At 31.4% G+C, this 21,064-nt stretch overlaps 1 protein-coding gene across 2 annotated transcripts in view; it reads left to right on the top strand.

Annotated features, from left to right (window-relative positions):
* The first annotated feature begins 5,278 nt into the window (after nucleotides 1-5,278).
* The window catches only part of LOC145333720 (BTB/POZ domain-containing protein KCTD12-like), a 119,457-nt gene continuing 103,671 nt past the window's right edge, over nucleotides 5,279-21,064 (top strand). For both annotated transcript variants that reach the window (XM_080178928.1, XM_080178929.1), the window contains exons 1-4: nucleotides 5,279-5,319; nucleotides 16,515-16,567; nucleotides 19,566-19,626; nucleotides 20,163-20,190. In XM_080178928.1, the coding sequence (XP_080035054.1) occupies nucleotides 5,292-5,319; nucleotides 16,515-16,567; nucleotides 19,566-19,626; nucleotides 20,163-20,190 (170 nt within the window). In that variant the 5' untranslated portion in view covers nucleotides 5,279-5,291. The remainder of the gene's footprint in view (nucleotides 5,320-16,514; nucleotides 16,568-19,565; nucleotides 19,627-20,162; nucleotides 20,191-21,064) is intronic.

The following is a 21,064-nucleotide window of genomic DNA, read 5'->3' as shown; positions in this document are numbered from 1 at the left end:
AGGATTCAGCATTTCCTACCTTAACAAACTGTTTGCGCTCTGATAGATAAGATTCGAACCATTGCAACAAATTTCCATGAATACCTATCTTTTTCAGTTTCATTAGGAGAATATGTTTAGGAACACAATCAAATGCCTTTTTAATGTCCAAAAATATACCAATAGTGTATTCATTTCTGTTTATTGCCTTGGCCACATGATCAAGTAAATGAATCATAGGGTGAAAAGTTGAGTTAAGGTTTTGAAAGCCAAATTGAAGACTATCAATGATATTGTTTGAAGCTAAATATTGTTTCAGAGCTGTGGCTATAATCTTTTCAAGAATTTTGGAGAAGATACATAGCAATGAAATGGGTCTGTAGTCATTCACACAATGCATGTCACCCCCTGTCTTGAAGACTGGCGTTATTTTGGCTATTTTCAGTTGTATTGGCACTTTCCCTGTTTTTATGGAAAGATTAAATATATGACAGAGAGGATTTTTTACAGAATCAATAATCTTTTTAAGTAAAAAGGGGGACAGACCATTAAAATCAGAGCTTCTTTTATTTTGCCATTCTAAGACCACCTCAACTATTTGAGCAGGGGTAATTTCAGGTATTGAAAAGATGTGTTCTGATTCTTCAAGGTAAGAATCAGGTGGTCTATCAGATGGTTCGATCCTTTCATTTATTTTGCTTGCTATTGAGGTAAAATGTTGATTAAAGGTATTACAGATATCTATTCCACCTGTGACCTCATTATCATTAATAAGTAATTTATCTGTGACAGACTTATCCTTAGTATTAGAAAGCCCAGCAGCCTCTTTAGTAATTTCCCAACATTTTTTAGTATCACCATGATTTGATGTTAAAAGTTCAGAATAATATTCTTTTTTTCTATTTCTAATAAGTCTATTGTAATGATTTTTAAAAGCATTAAAACGCTGCCTGTTATATGCTGTTGGATTCCTAGACAACACTTCATAGAGTTCCATTTTTTTATTTCTTGCCACTAAAATTTCAGGAGTCATCCATTTTTGGATACTATGCTTACTCCTGTCAAATCTAACCTCTACTTCACTAAAGTAACGGTTAAAATAGCTATAAAATATTGAATTAAAATAATCAAAGCTTTCCTGTACATTTTCCATTTCATACATTCTACTAAAATCAACATTTTCTAAATCATTTCTAAAAGTGTTTATATTATTTTCTGAGAAATTTCTAATTTTAATATACTTAGAACTTACTGGTGGTTTTTTGTCATTCATTATGTAAAAAGTGGAGAAATGATCACTGAAGTAAGTAGTTATAATCCCACTTGTGAAAGATTCTTTAATTTCATTTACCCAAATATGATCTATTAATGAAGAAGTAGAATAATTTATATTTTGGGCCACCCTAGTTGGGTGTTTAATAATTTCGAGGAAACCTGATGCAAACATATTCTCTATGAAATTTGCAACATGTGGGTCCTGATAACAAGACAAAATATCATAATTAAAATCACCAGCTAAGATACATTTTTTGTTATGGCTATTTATATTATCCAGTAATCCCAACAGTGTATTAGAAAAATATTGGTGCTGCTGGTTTACAGAAAAGTTTTGGTTGTTTCTACAGGGAGGTCTATATATATTTGATATAAGAAATTTCTTATCTTTTGTGAATTCAACTTCCAAAGTAAGGCTTTCAAATATCATTTCTTCAAAGATTGAAAGATTGTTAATAATTGAGAATTTATAGTTGGCCTTAACAAATATACCTATTCCCCCTCTTAAATGTTTAGTTCTTTGCTTAAATATGATTGGATGATATCCAGGTATGATAAATAAGGACTTTTCAACAATTTGACCTATTTCTTGGACACAAATAATATCAAAGAAAAAGTTTTTTTCACTAAAAAATAATATTAAATCTAAGAGGCCCTGAAAATTTGCCTTAATCGAATTTATATTAATATTAAGTAAAGAAAGATCTTTTGAGTTTTGAAAAGATTGGATAAAACTTTCAGGACTATAATATTTGCTGTCTATTATAATGCTTTCATAAGGTGAAAAATTTTCATCTTGTTCATTATTATTTAAAACATGGACAAAGTCAAATTTTTTGTCAACCTGTAGATTATAAATGTTAAGTAAATTCATTAATTTCCATGTAGAAATACATTTTTATAAAGCACAGAGAAAAAGGATTGGGAAGGGGGAATGGGTTAATGTAAAAATGTGTAAGAAAGGTTAGCAAACAAAACGAATAAAATAATAGATGCATAACAGCACCAAAGTTATGTGCGATTAAAATACTATCCGTATAAAAGAGGCGGGTTGCGGACAAATTTAAGAAGTCAATTTCAGCAGAGAAAAATAAAGTAGAAAATATTTTAAGTAATTTTAAGTTGATGAAGTCATAAAATAAAGTAAAACATTTTACGATGCTATCATTTTGTAAGAATACAGGAAATACTTTGCAATATAATTTTTCAAAGACTTTAAAAGAACAAGAGATATATACAAGTTATTAAAAAACAAACTTATTTTTTATGCATTGTTATAGAATTTTGTATCTTATTCAGAGCACTTCATTCATATAATTTTGGATTCGAAGAATGTGGGAGAATAGTTACTTTTACAAATAAAAAAAGGGGGAGGGAAAGATATTATGTGTGAGAAGAGGGGATTATAATTTTTAATTCCTAGCTTCTCATAGAAAGTGTAAAGTAGAATAACAATGGGCGGAGCTAGTTTAAGAAGGTATTATGAAAATAAGTAAAGATTAAGTCTAGGTTCCGAAATTTTGGGGATTAAAGGCTTAACGGCTTATGTGTGGACTTTAAACAATGGAATTTCATAATCATATATTAAAGTAGCTAATGCTATTTTAAGTTACTTTGAATTATATGTATAATTATGTTTTCATTGTGTGAAAAAATAGAACAGTCATAGATTTTAGAATAGATGACAAAGTATTATGTTATTCTATATTAAATTTTTCCAAGCAGTATTAGATGAAGCAAACTAATTATTAATAAATCATACTTGTAGCAAAAAAAAGTAAACCTGAACTGTTTTAAATAAATTCAACCTGTATCTACTTATATTTTCCAAGAGAAGGTATGTTTTCTTCAGAATATAAAGAAATATATGGTTAGCTTAGATTCATTCTAGTGATAACTAACAAATGATAAGAGAGAAGTATGAAAATATTTTTAGAACTTTTGCTGAGAAATGATAATTAAAGCTGAAAATTGACTAAATAAAATTTTTAGGCTTATAATATTTAATTAAAATTTTTCTCTTGGAAAAGAGTCCTTTTGAGGTCATTGTCCGTTGGTAATTGATGTAGTTGGATATTGTTCAGGAGATCTGTTGTCAGGTTGATGACGTCATTATGGCTCTCGCTTAAGGACTCTTGTGCTGTGTTCAACTTCTGCTTCTTCTTATTTTTCTTAGCTGATTTTCTGGTGCCAGCCTTGAAGACACACTTCTGAGGCTGGGTTGAGGCACGAGTTTTTGGTCTGGCACCCATCTGTGAAAAGGATGGTGTAGGTGTGGGTGTAGGTGTTGATATGCCGACGGAAGTTGTAGGTGTTGGTGGGACAGGATCCTGCTGTCTGGAGAGGGCACTTCTAATCACTTCTTGCACAGGTGTGCTGGTGTTCTTAATGAAGTGTTTTGTGTTGGGATGAGACTTCAGTATGAACACAAACTTAGAGTCCAGTGTCCAGGCTGATTTTACCTCTGGATCTGACTTCAACTTGAGGAGATATTCATGATTCATCTTGGTCAGGTCAGGGGTAACATAATAATTTTCAATTTTTAAGACTTCTTTTTCTTGGTCTGTGGGAGAGGGGATGTGGTCTCTTTTGTGCTCCAGAAACAGGTTTCTCCAGTAGCGGGAACGGAATCGGACAATAATAGTTCTGGGCAGTAAAACATTACTCTCCTTGCACCTTTTGGCCTTTCCAAGGAAATGAGCATTTTCAAGTAGCTGGTGGAGGGGGGGTACTGTGACAGGTCCCCATTCAGGATCTTGAACATCAGGAATGGCCCTTTTCAGCACAGGTAGAATAATGCGCTTGTATGCTTCCAGCATACAAGCCCCAACTGTTTTGTACCTTTTAACATTTTCCCTGGGCACAGTAAGGTTATTGATCCTTACTGACCAGTTACGAACATACTGCTCTCGCTGGTTTAAAGCCTCCTTAAGGGTCACAATCTCCTTTTTTAGTAAAGTAATTTCACTTAAATCCATTTTGAGCTAAAAGATGTCACAAGGAGAATGTTTATAATCACAGAAATACTCAGAAGAATAGAGAATGATAATGCACTGATTCACTCCACTTTAAAAAAGATATAGATTACACAAATAGTAGCTACTAGTTTAGGAGATATTGATAATGGCCACGCCCCTTTTTTATAGGATAGTATTATTATTATCTAATTGCACATTAGGGAGGAGATGTTATCCCTATGGACGACTATGAACAACTGTATTATTATTATTATGGTTCTCCAATGCATTGAAGATTCTTATAGATCCAGGAAATTATTTTGCGAGAGGGCATATCCACCCTCCTAAGAAACGTCACCCCTTGAAAAAAACAACCCTAAAAAAACTTTTCTTTAAAACTAAATTAATATGTTTTTAGAAATTTGGTGAGCGATTTAGCTATAGATAATATGTATATTTTTAATTGTTTTAAGTAAAAAACAAGGATGACAACATCCATAAAAGCAAATCTCTGAAATGGAAGGACAAACGAACATTAACACTTGTAGATTGTCAGAACTGAACTAGCAGAATATTAATGCATCAGTACAAACAATATTTTAAGAAAATTTGTTGCAAAACTGCATAAATAGATGATACTGTTTAAGGACATACTTACATTTTTGGGACTTGTATATAAAGATGCTTCGCTTATAACATTGTACCTTGTTGTAATAGGAATCAGTTTTCAAAAAATCAGAAGAATCGGATAAATTTAACATACAAAAATTTGTTGTCAAAAAAGTTAAAAATCGACATGTTTAAAATGGACGTACGGACATTCTGTTATTGTTTATAGAGTTGCTACGCTTTCTAAATTGTACCTAACTACTATAGGAATCATCGTAAAAAGTTTGGAATCGATAGGACAATTCTAACCTGTTTAAATTAACGAAAAGAGCTAACTCTTTGTGACGGACGGACGTACGGACGGACGTACGTACGGACAGATGGACGGACCGACCCTAATTATAGAAAAGCTTCGCTTTTTAAAAGTATTTTGATGATATAATATCAAATAATGTTTCAGATTAATAAAAAATGGATGGGCCACAACAACGAGTTTTAGGTAAATTATTATTTGCTTAGCGAAATATCTGAAAAATTGTTTCTCTCTCTCTCTCTCTGTTTCTATCTATCTATCTATCTCTCTTTTCCACAAATAATAAAATAAAAATCTCAAAAGTTTTCATTTTAATATCCGCGGAAAGTTGTCTATAATACGATGCGATAAATAACTGTTTCTCTATTTAACCAATTACTGTATTATTGTCCTCTATTTGTTGCTGATCTTCCCTTAACCCTTACAAAGAGCCCCCCCCCTCTAGTTTTTTCAATCTCATTTTTTTTTGTAGGTAAGATGGAGAGCTGTAACTTCATGACTTTTTAAGTTTAGTAATTTTACGTCGGCAAGAGTTGATTTTATTAGGATATCTGGTCTGTGTCGGTAGTGGTGTCCGGTCAAAGTCGGTTGGGTAGCAAAAAAAAATTAGAAAAAATTCTAAATAAATCTTAGTTTCTACATTATGACTTTTGTGTATAAGGTAGAAACCAAAATTTTTTTTGGTGAATACTTAGATATCAATGGCCTTCTGAGAAAAGTGGTGTTATGACCGTTTGACCGCTCCCTGACCGACTTTATGACCGATTTTTGTCCGGCTTTTACTACAGATATAAATCATGAATATCGTGGCTTCTATCACAGCTAGAGACTTATAATTTTTTTTGGTAAATCCTTGAGCAATAATAAACAGATAAAAATATTAATTTGCGCCGCCAACCGCCGTTTTACCGCCGTAACCGCCGAAAATGGCGGTTTCCGGTATTTGCCGTTTTTCGGCGATGATCAGAAAAAGTAATTTTTTTGTTATAAAAAATAAAAGTTCGTCCTAAAATTTGGTCATCCTAGCTGCAAAATTGGCCGCTCTACAGCTGTTTTAAAATTTAGCGGCTGGCCGCTAAAAAGCGGGTAAGGAGCGGTCTGACTGTGACTAGAAAAAGTAATTTTCTCTAAAAATACACATGAACCACCAGAAAAAATTTTACGTCTTTATCTGTACCAGGAGCCGAGATAGAGGGGGGGGGGGGGGGCTCTTTGAGCCCCCCCCCCCCTCCCCCCGATCTATTAAGGTGGGAATTAGGGCCCGATCTGTAAGGGTTAATATTGTTTCCTATCTAAATAGTCAGGGATCAATAGGGATAAGACAATGGACTATGAAATAATTTACGTCCCCAATGATGATAAAAAAGATTACTTCTTCTGTGCTGAATATCATTGGTTGAAAAGTTTGGAACTAACCAATTCATTGGGTTTTGCTTTAACTTGGTTATCAAACTTTGGGTACTAGGCCCGGGTAAATTACAGTCCAATATCCCTTTCCTCCCTGATCTTAATGTTGTTCTTTTCTCCAAATAGTTTACCATTTAATTTACATAAAGCATCTCTCTTGCCAATATGTAATCGGTTTTTTATTGTTGCTAGTGGCGAAGCTACTCTCTAATTCACTTTGTCAGTCCGTCAATCGGTTAGTTAGTTTGTAACGCTGCAATTGACGAGATTTTCAGTAAAGATTCCTATGACATATGTGCATGAACATTCTCTATCCCTTGCTTTCGTTGTCTTACTAAACATCTGCTTTATAACTCACTTTGTCCGTTTGTCCATTCAATGATGTTTTGTGCTTCGCTACATTTGTATGTTGTTATCCTTGTTTTTAATATCAGTAAATGTACATTAACAAGGATGATTAGATTATGTCCCTATGCTGTGTCGCTGTCCAAATTGAACCATAGAATAAGGAGGAATAGAAATGAAAACCCTAAATATTTCTGGAAAATTTGAAGGAATCTTTGACTTGCGCAGTAAAGACAATAATGATAAAGTACAAATCACAATGACTAGTTGGACAAAACTAGAAAAGTTTAATTTGTATCAACATATAATATATACTGTTAGATATTTGTTTAATCTTCATGCTTTTAAATTTTGTGATGTGGTGTAACACACTTGGATTTCAAACAATCTTGTAAACTTCTAATCAGAAGGTAACCATACACCTACAACAATTAAATGTTTGACTAGGACAGTCCTCTGATACACACCTCTTATTGAAGTGAAGACAGCATTAGCTGCTTCGTTGTTTTGATAACAACAAAAAGTCACTTGTACATTATGTTGTTTTAATTTTGGTAAGTACAATTGACCACATTTGTAATTTTTAAGGGTCAGCTAAATGGGTACAGCCCCGTCCTCCCCCCTCCCCCCCCCTTCCACAAGTTAATGTATAAGTTAATGTATGGATGTAGTTGCTATCATGTATAAATCAGCTGTTTAAAAACAAACATAAGAGCGCAACCTAGTTTTATAATATAAATACTGAGACCAATAATTTTTGTAAATTTTCTTACATATTTATTTTTTTAAAGGCTTAATTTGCACATTCATTTTTAATCCATTGTGAATAGGGAAGAGGAAGCTGGATTCTTGGCTACATGGCTGTTAGTAAATCATTGGAAAAGAAATTTATTTTGAATATTTTTTCTGAATAATTACTGAAATCATGTTATTTACTAACAGCCTTGTGGCCGTTTTGGTCTTTCAAAAGTTCCAATTTTACTTCAGACTAGCCAGGCAGAATCTCCTACCTGGATTCTATTCTATACTTTATCTTCTTTGAATTGAACAGGGATTTTAAGGGATAAGATAATGTACGATAAATAACGAATAATAAACAAAATTACCCCTTCATTAAATTAAAAATTATAGGTAAAAAAGTTCGAACACCACTAGTTAGGAACCAACCAATAGAAATTTAATTAAAGTATTACCTAACCTATCCTATATTATCCAAATTGTAAATGTATGAAATGTAACATATATGAGAAAAAAAAATCATATACAATAGCATTACATTAAATGATACTTTTTCAACGTACGGATATTTGGATCATGGAAAGAAAACGAAGTAGCGGGGTTCGTCGCATTTTCACGGTAGATTTCTCCTATATCTAGCCCCTATAATCCTAACCATGCGAGGCAATCATAAACATTGACCTAAAATAACCTATTAAACGCTACTGTGAACTTACGACGAAACCCGCTACTTTGTTTTCTTTCCATGGTTGATACGGATATTTTCTAGTTACAGATTATCTGCGCTTCCCAAACTATTGAAAAATGTTTCCTATTTAGAGGAATTTCTACCAATTTTCCACTCGAGTCTTTTATTCAGTAAATCTTTGCTCGGATACTTCATACGCACAGTTGGGACAGTCTAAATATTTCTCTTCAGTTCATTTTATATTAGATTTGAAGGATGGAAGCTCGTAATAGGGCCTATAAACAAGGGGATAAATTTCAAAACTTTTGCCCGACAAATTTCAAATGGCGTCATTTTTGAATAATGGACTTTTATAATAAGACGTCATTTTGTTTACTTCGGACAAAAATTTTATTTTATCCCCTTTTTTACAGTTACTAAAAAGATCTGAAGGATGGTGAAAGGGTGTTTTCCATTTTAAACCCTTTTATATTCCTCCATTATCTTCTTGACATGGATCTATACACACCAGATTTATCTTCCTAAAATAGGCAAGAAGGTTGAGACTCCAGTTACCTATTTTACAGCTTTATGACAGTCGGGAACAAGAAACGAAATTGACTTACTAATGATTGTAATTGAAATAGATATTTAAAATGATTTTTTTTTCAATTTACTGACAGGTAAGAAATTGGCAATGCTGTTCTTTACACATTGTTCTCATACAGGCCTCATAAGTAAAATTATTTTTCAAAGAGTTGCAACTTCATAGAAAATATTTTTATTCAGTATTTTTGCTTCTGTTGGTTAAAAGTATTTTTATATTTTTCAATTTATAAAAATTTCACATGAATTACTAAGATTTTTCATGAAAATAATTTAGATTGTATGGCTTATAGATTTATCTTTCAAGAAACCTTTTTTTTTCTAAATTACTATATGTAAGAAGAAAAAGTATATTCAACCTCTAGACTTTTATATTCATCGTAATATATACTTTTAGATAAAGTTTTATGCTATACATAGTTTTATTTTCTACTTGATATACTATACATAAAACATTCACAGTTGTTTATTAAACTTTTTTCTTTTCTACAGTAGATTTTTGGCCTTTTGGGAAGATGAAATATACCCTATTCACTAACTGTAAAGCATATGTTGCAATAAAACATTGATGAAACCCTTTAAAAAGTATTTTTTTGGACATAAATGTATCATTAAATATTGTGGTAAAGTTTATAAGTAATTAGAGCCAAAGTCTTTACATAAAATAATCTTCAAAGTGAAATGCAATGTAAAAGTTTAATTAGATAGCTTAAGTTTAAAGTTTAATAGCAATCTGAAACATATTAATCAAGATTTACATACAAAAAGATTTTCATTATTTTGAAGCAGTTTTGTCACAATATATAATTATTAAAAATCTCAATTCATTCAAATTTCCCCAAATTCATAAAAATCAGCTTAAATAATATTAATAGCATAAGCCTTTATCCCAGTGTCTAAAACTATAAAAATATTAAATAAAAATATAAAATCATAAAGTTAGTAAAAAACAAAATTTGCCCATAAAAATAATATACAAAGCTAAATTATGTGTATAAAAGTTAGATAGCCAACAATAGAAATATAAAAATAATATCTCTATTTCATCAAATATCACTAACTTTTAAAAATAATCTACAAAACTGAATTATGTGTATAAAAGTTAGATAGCTATTGTATAAAGTTTAATAACAATCTGAAACATATTAGGCGAGATTTGAACACAAGTATACAGATTTTATACATTATTTTGAAGTAGCTTGGTCCACTAAAGTGTTAGATTACAACATTCAAGCAAATTTACCCAAAATTTTTAAAACTAGCTAAAATAATAGCAATTGCATAGGATTTTCAACCCAGTGTCAAAAACCAAGAAAATATTTAATATAAAATGTGATATATCTTTTTTAATAAAAATCATTAACTTTTTAATAATATACAAAGCTTAATTATACGTATAAAAGTTTAGATAGCTAAAGTTTAAAGTTAAATTGCAATCTAAAATCAGTTAGTTAAGATTTGCAAACTAGAAGATTTTCAACATTATTTTGAAGTAGGTTGGTCCACTAAAAATAACTGTTTGAGAGCGGCACTCAAATTTCCCCAAATTCTTAAAAATCTGCTAAAATAATATGAATAGCATTTGCTTTGAACCCAGTGTCAAGACAATACAAATATTGAATTTAAGATCTGTTAAAGTACCTCTAATGCCTATGAAATTCACTTTACTTTAAATAATCTACAAAGCAAAATGAAATGTATAAAAGTTTAGATAGCTTAGTTTAAAGTTTAATAACAATCTAAAATCTTTTAGTCAAGATTTATAAGTTTAAGATAGGTTTATCCAGTGAACCTTAAGGGATAAGACAGTGGAAGATAAATTGATTTAATTCCCGACAAAAATATTCCTTCTGTAGATTTGAATTATTGGTTAAAAAAAAATTCAAAAAAATTCAAAAAAAAATTCAATCAAAGTATACAAAGTTTTTGCGTCAAATAATAAGAATAATAACAAAATACCTCTTTTGTTATGCAAGAATAGTAGGTAAAAATTTAAAACAATTTTTGGGGAGAGTGGGGTGATCTTTATATCATATAGGCAAGGACATCCAAGCTTTTAAATTATTTTTTTTTGTAGGGGGGGGGGGGGGGTTAAAATTCAAACTTCAAAATTTTGGGGGTGCACCCACAAATTCATTGAGGGAAGTTATCTCCCCTTTACCCCCCCCCCCCCATTGGAAATCCTTAGCTATAATTAGAACAAACAATGGTCGATATATTTTAGTTAGTTGAGAGTTTCTTTGATTTCTAACTTTTATATTACTATCCTAGCTTGATATCTATATGATAGTTACTTCAACTTTCTAAAATTCCTTAAATCAAACTGTGGGCTATCAATATCACATCCCTCCATAGTTTTTTTGAAAACATAATATTGATCTAATCAATAAAGAATCTAATTAATCTATGAATGAATGTAAAAATGTTAAAAAAGAGTTAAACTGCTGGGATTTTAAGTGATAAGACAATGGATGATAAACTAATGTACATTCCCAATATTATTGAACAAAATAACTCTTCTATAGCTTTGACACTGCAAATTTGAACCAACCAATCAAGACTTCATCAATTTTCAGAAACAAATGTTAGAAGGTGTTTATAAAGCTTTTGATACTATAAACTTTACTAGCGGTTTCGCCACCTAGCCTCTAGGGGTTTGGACCTCAAGAGGTTTGATAAAACCAAATTTTCGTATTTTAGATTTAAAATAAGAATGTAAAAAAAAAATTTCTTTGGGGGGAGAATTTTTTTTTTGGGGGGGGTATTTTTCATTTTTTAGGGGGGTTGGGGGTGTCCCACCCCCCAAGAAAATAGTTATAAACCTTCCCGGGACCTATGAGAAGCTACCCTATAAAGGAGAACTCGATCGGTTCAGCGGTTAGCGAGATCCTTCGCTACAAACAAGCAGACAGACAGACAAACAAACAGATAGACAGACAAACAGAGAGACAGACAGACAAACAGACAGACATCGTTCTACTTTGTATTATAGATAGTTCTAAGTCCCTTCAATGAATTTGAATTTAGCATGAGTTATAAACATAATTTTATACTAAGTTACAAAGTAAAGAAAAAAGCTTTAAAAGAGACACTTCTACTCTATAGTCATCTCATACTCAAACCCAACTTAATCTAACCTAACCTAAAAAGTGCAATCAGAGACAACGTAAAGTGGCAAGAGGGGGCACTGTAATTGACCAATAGTAAAATTTGTACTGGCATTGGTTATTTTATCGCATGCCATCATTTTTTTGGTGCCACTTTACGCTGTCTCGTGCAATAATTTTATTTAAGAGTGAGGGGCTTATCAATGCTTCAGTAGCGTTTTCAAAGACTTTGATATTAAACTTTATTTCAACATTTTACTTAAATTACTTTTCAGAGTAACATTTCTATGCCAAGAATATTGCTCTTCCTTTACAAGTATTCTCTATTCTAAATACTAAAGTATCTGTATTTCTGTTTGTATGTCCTTTTAGATCTCATAACCAGATTTAACATTTCCAGGAAAACAAAATATTAGTAGCCATAGGGTTTTAGGCTATTATATGAGTTGATTCAATAGATATAGCCATTTAAAAAGCTATACCCTCCTATGTTTATGCTGTTCATGAAAATGCAAATAAATTTTTGGCAACCATGTCTGACTATCAGAAAAAAATCTTGAAAACAATTTTGGCAACACTCTTAATGAAAAGGGGAAAAAATATCGGCAACCTTGTCTGACAATCTGGAAAAGTCCTGAAAATATTTTTGTCAACTCTGTCTGTTCATAAAATCATAAAATCAAATTTGGCAACCATGTCTGGCAATCAGGAAAAGTCCTGAACAAATTAGATTACTACAAATCAACTAGAATAATCATCTAAGATTATCTATTTATCTATTTTTTGTCTATCTATCTATCTATCTATCTTTTTGTCTATTTATCTTTTTTTTTATCTACATATATGCCTATCTATTTTTTATGATAACCTATACTTATATATGAAGTAACAGGATCTCTGTCTGTATGTGCTGTACTTATTATAGGTCTTGGGAAGGTTTATAACTATTTTAAGGAAAGGTACTACCTCTCTCCCAAGTTAAATCGACCCTAGACAAAAAATTTACTTAAAAAAATAAAATTGAAGTGGGGGGAGGGTCGACATCCCCCCCTCCAAATGCCACTAGGGGCGAAGCCACTAGTATATTATTCATTAACTATTGCATTTGTGCATCTTAATGGTCCTAGGACAAACGCAGAAGTCCCAAACGTCGGAGTGGACAAACGCAGGAGTGAACACTTAACCCCTTACAGTCGGGCCCCTTGCCGCACCTTAATCAGTCTGGGGGGGAGGGGCGTTCAACGCCCCCCCATGTTATCTCAGTTCCTATTAGAGCTAGAGGGCTAATTTTTTTGTGTAAGTTCCCTGTATTATGATGAATTTCCGACCTTAAGTAAGTCAAGGTCAAATTTCGCTTCCTTCACCCTTTTATTTAACAACCTTTGTTTTTAGGTCCTTTTTTACTTAAAAATTTCAAACGGCTGTAATTTTTTTATTTTTGAAGCTAGAATAATTTTTTTTTGCAGAAAATGTTAATCTTTATGTAAATTTTATATTTCAAATATCAAAATATAAATTTCAGCGGCCGAAGCTGTACTTGGCAGCTGCCAGCCGCCGCAGTCGGCGGGAAAACAGCGACGGATCTTTATGAAATTTTAATACGTTATGTAGACATGTAAGAAAAGCTTAAGTTTAAAATTTGAAGTCTCTAAGTCAAAACTTGCGGCCACAGGAGCCATTTAAAGATTTCTGGAGACCTGGAGGATCAGGACCTGCAGGATCAAAGCTGGAACCTGAAATTGACTTGTACACCTGTATTTAATATGAGGATGTACTACTAGAGGATATTTTAGTATTTTAGTAAGATAAAATGCTTTTTTTAAGTCAAAAAATATTTTTGCTCTTTACCTGGATGACCCTGCCAGGTTTGCTGGCATCCTGTGCCCGCCAGGATGGAGATATTCAAAAAATTTCAACTCTCAGTTATGTGTCATACCCAAACTTAAAAAGTCACGCAGTTTGGGCTCTTTATCTTTCACACACAGAAAATGAGATAGAAAAAACCGGATGGGGGGGGGGCGTTCAACGCCCCCCCCCGACCGTTAAGGGTTAACCTAATTTAACCTATTTACACCATCTTATAGGTTTTCTTAAATGCCTAACCTCTGCGGGGGGATTTTTTGTACATTGCTATCTTAACCTAACCTAATCCGTGTAGAAATACTTAATTAAATCAATATTTTAATACTCTGCGTTTGTCTACTCCGACGTTTGGGACTCCTGCGTTTGTCCTGGAACCATCTTAATGTTTATCTATCTATCTAGTTAAGAATATCATATTATTGCAATACAAAAATCAGAATTGTTTATTTTATTTCTGACAAATAAATGTTGTTATCTAAAAGTAAGGGATAAGATAGTGGACAATAAATGAATATTCGTTGTTGAGAACATTTGAAAACTACCTCTTCTGTATATAATTAAATTTATTGGTCGGAAAGATTGGCCATTACTAAATTTGGAACCAAAATTCAGCGAAAGTACCCAGAGTTTTAGGAATACTACAATAAACTTTGGGATCATGGAAAGAAAACGAAGTTGCCGGTTTCGTCGTTTTTTCACAGTAGTCTTTCTCCTATTTCTAGCTCCTGCGGGGGGCTCTAGCCCTGCGGGGCATATTTTCTAACCCTGCGGGACAATCATAACCCTTCAAAAGCTACTGTAAAAATACGATAAAACTGGCAACTTCGTTTTCTTTCCATGATCCAAACTTTGGGTACTAGTGTAATATACAGTCCAATGTCCTCTTCCTGCTATAACTATCTATCTACTTATCTATTTGTATAACAAATGACTTTATTACCAGAGAGAGAAGGAACAATGGGATGTTTATTGCATTGGTCACCAAAGTTTTATAATAACGTTTTCTTATTCGTTGGATTAACAACTTTGGAGACTTAAATGAATTTTTTATTGCTTATTTATTAAATTTTAGTCTACCGAAGTGGTAATTTTGTGTATTAACATTGGGGATGTCCATTAATTAGTCGACTATTGTCTTATCCCTTTAGATCCCTGCTTTAATACTGGATCATATTACACAAGAGCATCTGTCCAGATCATATTACATTCCAGAAATGGCAGGGAGGAGGGATAGGACATCAGAATGTAAATTAAACTGGTACTCAAAGTTTTATACCCAAGTTATCTTATTAGCTTCAAGAAACGATCAAAAACTGTTTATTTGTAGCATTAATATAATATGATAATGAATTGTTGTACATTATTTTTTTTGTTTTCCTCAGTATACTAATTTTTTCCTAAATTAACCTGTCGATGTTTAAAGCTGAAAGGCAAAAAAATGAGGTAATTTGTGTATTTTAGACTTTTCCAAAGTGTTTGATAACATAATAGTAAAAATCTTTGTATGCGTTAACAACTTGTGAATTTCAAAATTTCTTCTCACTTTTTACTCTTAAACTTTCATTTCATGGTGTATAATGATATACTTTGGGGGGGAGGGGGGGGGAGCATATTTAAAAAAATTACATTTTAATGAAAAATGACAAATATATGTACCTAATTTAAAAAATATTACTATAGGAATCAGAACCATAATTTGGGTGGGGGGTTAACCATCCCTTACACCACCCCCACCCCCCAACGTAAAAGTCCTTACCTATCAATGTTTTTTTTATTGTAATCAAAAAAAGAATGAAAAGTAAGTGTTATTGATCAGCCAAAGTTATTTTTATTTTTCTCTTTCATTTGTATACATATAAAGTATCTCTTCTTTTTAGTATTGTAGCTACTCTTTAATTCACAATGTATGTCTGTATGTCCATCTGTGCGTCCGGAACGTTTTCTTGTGTAAGATCAATAAGGATCTATTTTATATTTTTGTCCGTTAGTCTGTCGGTTAAGCTTAAAAAAATTAAATTTCTGAAATATATTTTTTGTCTATCTATCTATCTATTTTAGATTTTGGAGGAATATTGTACACTACTACGACATACACTATCTATCTATCTATCTATATATCTATCTATCTATCTATCTATCTATCTATCTATCTATCTATCTATTTTAGATTTGAATGTTGGAGGAATATTGTACACTACAACGACATACACTATCTATCTATCTATCTATCTATCTATCTATCTATCTATTTTAGATTTGAATGTTGGAGGAATATTGTACACTGCAACGACATACACTATCTTTCTATCTATCTATATATTTTAGATTTGAATGTTGGAGGAATATTGTACACTACAACGACAGACACTATCTATCTATTTTAGATTTGAATGTTGGAGGAATATTGTACACTACAACGACAGACACTATCTATCTATCTATCTATCTATTTTAGATTTGAATGTTGGAGGAATATTGTACACTACAACGACAGACACTATCTATCTATCTATCTATTTTAGATTTGAATGTTGGAGGAATATTGAACACTACAACGACAGACACTATCTATCAATCTATTTTAGATTTGAATGTTGGAGGAATATTGTACACTACAACGACAGACTTTATCTATCTATCTATTTTAGATTTGAATGTTGGAGGAATATTGTACACTACAACGACAGACACACTTATTAAGGTTAGTGCAGAGTAGCTGCGATCCAAAAGGATGATTACGCTTAATAGTAAGGAGGGAGGAGACATTAAACTGTTATCCTGGTGCCCAACGTTTTGTAATTTCGTTTTCTTTTTTGTTGGCTCAAAAACTTTGGATACCTTTTCAAACAGTAATTTAAATTTAAAGGGGTAATTTTGTTTATCATCATTGGGGATAAATATAAATTTATCGTCCATTGGTTTATTCCGTCATAATAATAAGACGTAAAATCACTGTACATATTTGAGGATAGATATATTTTCCTAAATAAAAAAATAAAAATTTGCTTTCAATAAAAACTGAAAAGTTATTTGTAATAAATTAGCGGCAGAAAATATAGTAAAACCATCCCAACGCAAAAAAATAATTACAATTTAGCCTGATATAATCAAGAGACCTAATATTGCTAACAAAATCGGATTAGTAGTTAGAGGGAACTTAACGAACATACAAATAAAATAAAGGCTGAAAAAGATTTTTATTTATGCATTAAGGAGAACCATATCGGTCCAGCTGTTAGCCAGATTCTAAGAGATACAGGCAGACATATAGACCGCTTATATTAAAGATTTGCTTTTATGGATGTTGCCATTCTTGCGGCTAATATGAAGCACATTACGCGGCATGACAATACGCGGAAGTGTAGGCCAGCCAAACTTTGAGATGAACCGAATGATTAAATTACAGGAGAATATACTCACTAATTAGCCAGGGATCAAGAGATGGGACAATAGGAGATAATTTTTAAATCTTCTATTTGATTATTAAAAAAATTGTGAATCAATCATTTTAAGGTTGAGACAATGATATTCCTCCCCAATACTGATAAACAAAAGTAACACTTCTGAAAATTATAATTATTTGTAGAAATTAGGGTTGGGCCGAATACTTTTTTGACCGGATACCGGATATCCGGCTGATTTTAAACGCCGGATATCCGGTAACCGGCCGGATATGGCAAATATCCGGTTATCCGGCCAAATTACCGGATATCCGGCCGGATAACCGGCCAAATTACCAGATACTAAAGTAGCAAAAAAATATTTCTTCAGAAATCTTATATAAATTTACATAAAGTTAAACTTGTTCAGAAAAAATGTTCTTCTAGCTTCAACAATAAGAAAATTATAGCCATTTAAAATTAAAAAAACAGAGTTTTTTGGAGTTTAAAAAATTATAGAGCCGGATATCCGGCCGGATAGTTTCAATATCCGGTATCCGGCCGGATATTGAAAATGGCCGGGTATCCGGCCACACCGGATATCCGGCCCAACCCTAGTAGAAATGTTTAGATTTTTTAACCAACAAAACAAAATTCAATAAAAGTACCAAATTTTTTAAAAACTAATTAATAAGATAAAGAGTTAAAAAAACTTTGGGTACCAGTGCAGTGTAGTTTACAGTTCTCTCCTGGGAAGAAGAAAGAGTTGTAAATTAAAGATTACTGTAATTTGAGATGAAATTATAATTTATTTTCAATATCCTATCTCTTTATCCCTGCTAATTTATTTACTATTGGAGTACAGAAATAGATGCTTTTTTATATTTTTAGCACAAATAAGAAGAAAGAATAATATGTATACAAAAATCACATATGAGATAAAAAGGACAATATTAAAATTTAGGAATAAAACAACAGATTCAGTTTTTTCTAAATTTGTAGACTGTATGATATCTATTTAGAAATTCTTTTTTTATAGTTTATTATCTATGAACGCTTTGAAATTTATTTTAAGGATTTAAAGCCGTTTTTGCTCGGTGTATTATCAAAAGTAGCATAGATCCTTGTTCTCTATACATTTCCACACCAGAACATGTAAATCTTAAATTTTATCTAGATTAACAATGAAGATTCAAATTGGTTTATTTGTATGAACACTAAGTGAATGATAACTATTTGAATATGCATTTCTAGCTCAGCAAAATTCCATTTCAACTTTGAATACAGATATACTTCCATATTTAGAGATAGATAAATTGATGGAATAATAGATAGATATATGGATAAATTGATAGTTTTTATATGTAGATTGAGAGATATATATATTGGTAGATAATGTAATATTCCATTTCAATTGAAAACAGATAAACTTTCATTTTTAGAGATACATAAATTGATTAATATATATTCTAATGATTGATGGATAGATTGATATATAGTTTTTATAGATAAATTGAGAGATAGATTTATAGATAGATTGGTGTATAGTTGATAGATAGATTTATAAATAAATTGATAGATTGTTGAAACAAATATACATTTATATTTATAGTTAGATATATAGAAAGATAGATTGATAGGTTGATATTTACATAGGCAATATTCCATTTAAACTATGAAGAAAAGCATACATTTATCTATAATACAAAGTAGAACGATGTCTGTCTGTTTGTGTGTTTGTTTGTCTGTTTGTTTGTAGCAAAGGATCTCGCTAACCGCTGAACCGATCGGGTTCTCTTTTACAGGGTAGCTTCTCATAGGTCCCGGGAAGGTTTATAACTATTTTCTTGGGGGGTAGGACACCCCCAACCCCCCAAAAAATGAAGAATACTCCCCCCCAAAAAAAATAAAAAAATTTCTTATTAAAACTAAAATTAGAACAGTTGGGTCTACTACCCCCCCCCACAAATTTGTTTTATTCTTTTTTTATTTTTCTTATAAATCTTAAATACGAAAAATTTGTTTCATCAAACCACTTGGGGCAAAGCCCCTAGAGGCTAGGGGCGAAACTTCTAGTATTTGAAACAATAACACATAGAGATCGATAGGAAGATGGATTTTTAAGTAATATCTTTAATTGATAAGGCTTTGGTCCATTTATCCAAGTATCAATCTCTCTATCCATAAAACTATATATTTATCTAGTTTAAAGCAAGATTCTTTATTAGATATTCCTTTAAATTTTCCATCTATTTCCAATTCGTGTATAATATAATATCTGTATATTTATCAATCTATCTATCTATTTATCTATTATAGGAGCCAGATTCATTATTATATCAGATGTTCTCCTGTAGTTCTTTAAATGACCTCACAAAAGGAAAATGAATAATCAGTCAGTTAAATGATGGAATCGTCCTACCGTTTTAAAATTTTATCTAACAATTTTCTTAAAGTCAGAACAAAAGATGACAACATATATCTGAGCCAAATAAATAAAAAAAACGGACATTGACAAATCTGCGCCTTTAATAAAAGTTATTTGAAGTCATTACAAAATTACACTAGTCGCAAAAGTTCTATAATAAAGTCTTCTTTGGGGACTTTAACAGTTTTAGTTGGGTTGTTCATTAAGATGTGTGTCTAAACGTTTTAAGCACTAATTGTAATATACAGAAGGGGAAATGTTGGAATGTTCATCAATTTATCGACCATTGTCTTATGTTCTTGTTCATATTAAATTTTCAGACTTGAATATGATAGGTACTTTTCTTGTTGTAAAAAGGTTTAAATTCGATTGGACAATTTTAACATACCTAACCATCAAATCAAAGCTATCCGTTCCGACAAATAAAACGACTATAATTGTATAAAAGCCTAATTTTTAAAATGACTGATATTTCTATTTAATGTTAGATTCAAAAGGAAGAATATTTATCGATAGGTAAGTCAATCTCAATTTTAAATTTCAAAAGAATTTTGTTATATCTATCTATCTGTCATTCGTTTTATTGATCAATCTATCTATCTATCTATCTATCTATCTATCAATATATCTATATATCTATCTATCTATCAATCTATCTATCTATCTATCTATCTATCTATCTATCTATCTATCTATCTATCTATCTATCTATCTATCTATCTATCTATCTATCTATCTATCTATCTATCTATCTATCTATCTATCTATCTATCTATCTATCTATCTATCTATCTATCTATCTATCTATCTATCTATCTATCTATCTATCTATCTATCTATCTATCTATCTATCTATCTGTCTGTCTGTCTGTCTGTCTGTCTGTCTATCTATCTATCTATCTATCTATCTATCTATCTGTCTGTCTGTCTGTCTGTCTGTCTGTCTGTCTGTCTGTCTGTCTGTCTATCTATCTATCTATCTATCTATCTATCTATCTATCTATCTATCTATCTATCTATCTATCTATCTATCTATCTATCTATCTATCTATCTATCTATCTATCTATCTATCTATCTATCTATCTATCTATCTATCTATCTATCTATCTATCTATCTATCTATCTATCTATCTATCTATCTATCTATCTATCTATCTATCTATCTATCTATCTATCTATCTATCTATCTATCTATCTATCTATCTATCTATCTATCTATCTATCTATCTATCTATCTATCTATCTATCTATCTATCTATCTATCTATCTATCTATCTATCTATCTATCTATCTATCTATCTATCTATCTATCTATCTATCTATCTATCTATCTATCTATCTATCTATCTATCTATCTATCTATCTATCTATCTATCTATCTATCTATCT

Source organism: Acartia tonsa, chromosome 12 (genome assembly GCF_053477335.1).
Source record: "Acartia tonsa isolate MP-2025a chromosome 12, ASM5347733v1, whole genome shotgun sequence".
Classification (NCBI taxonomy): domain Eukaryota; kingdom Metazoa; phylum Arthropoda; class Copepoda; order Calanoida; family Acartiidae; genus Acartia; species Acartia tonsa.
Note: the sequence above shows the minus strand (reverse complement) of the source record. Positions and strands in the feature narration are given on the sequence as shown.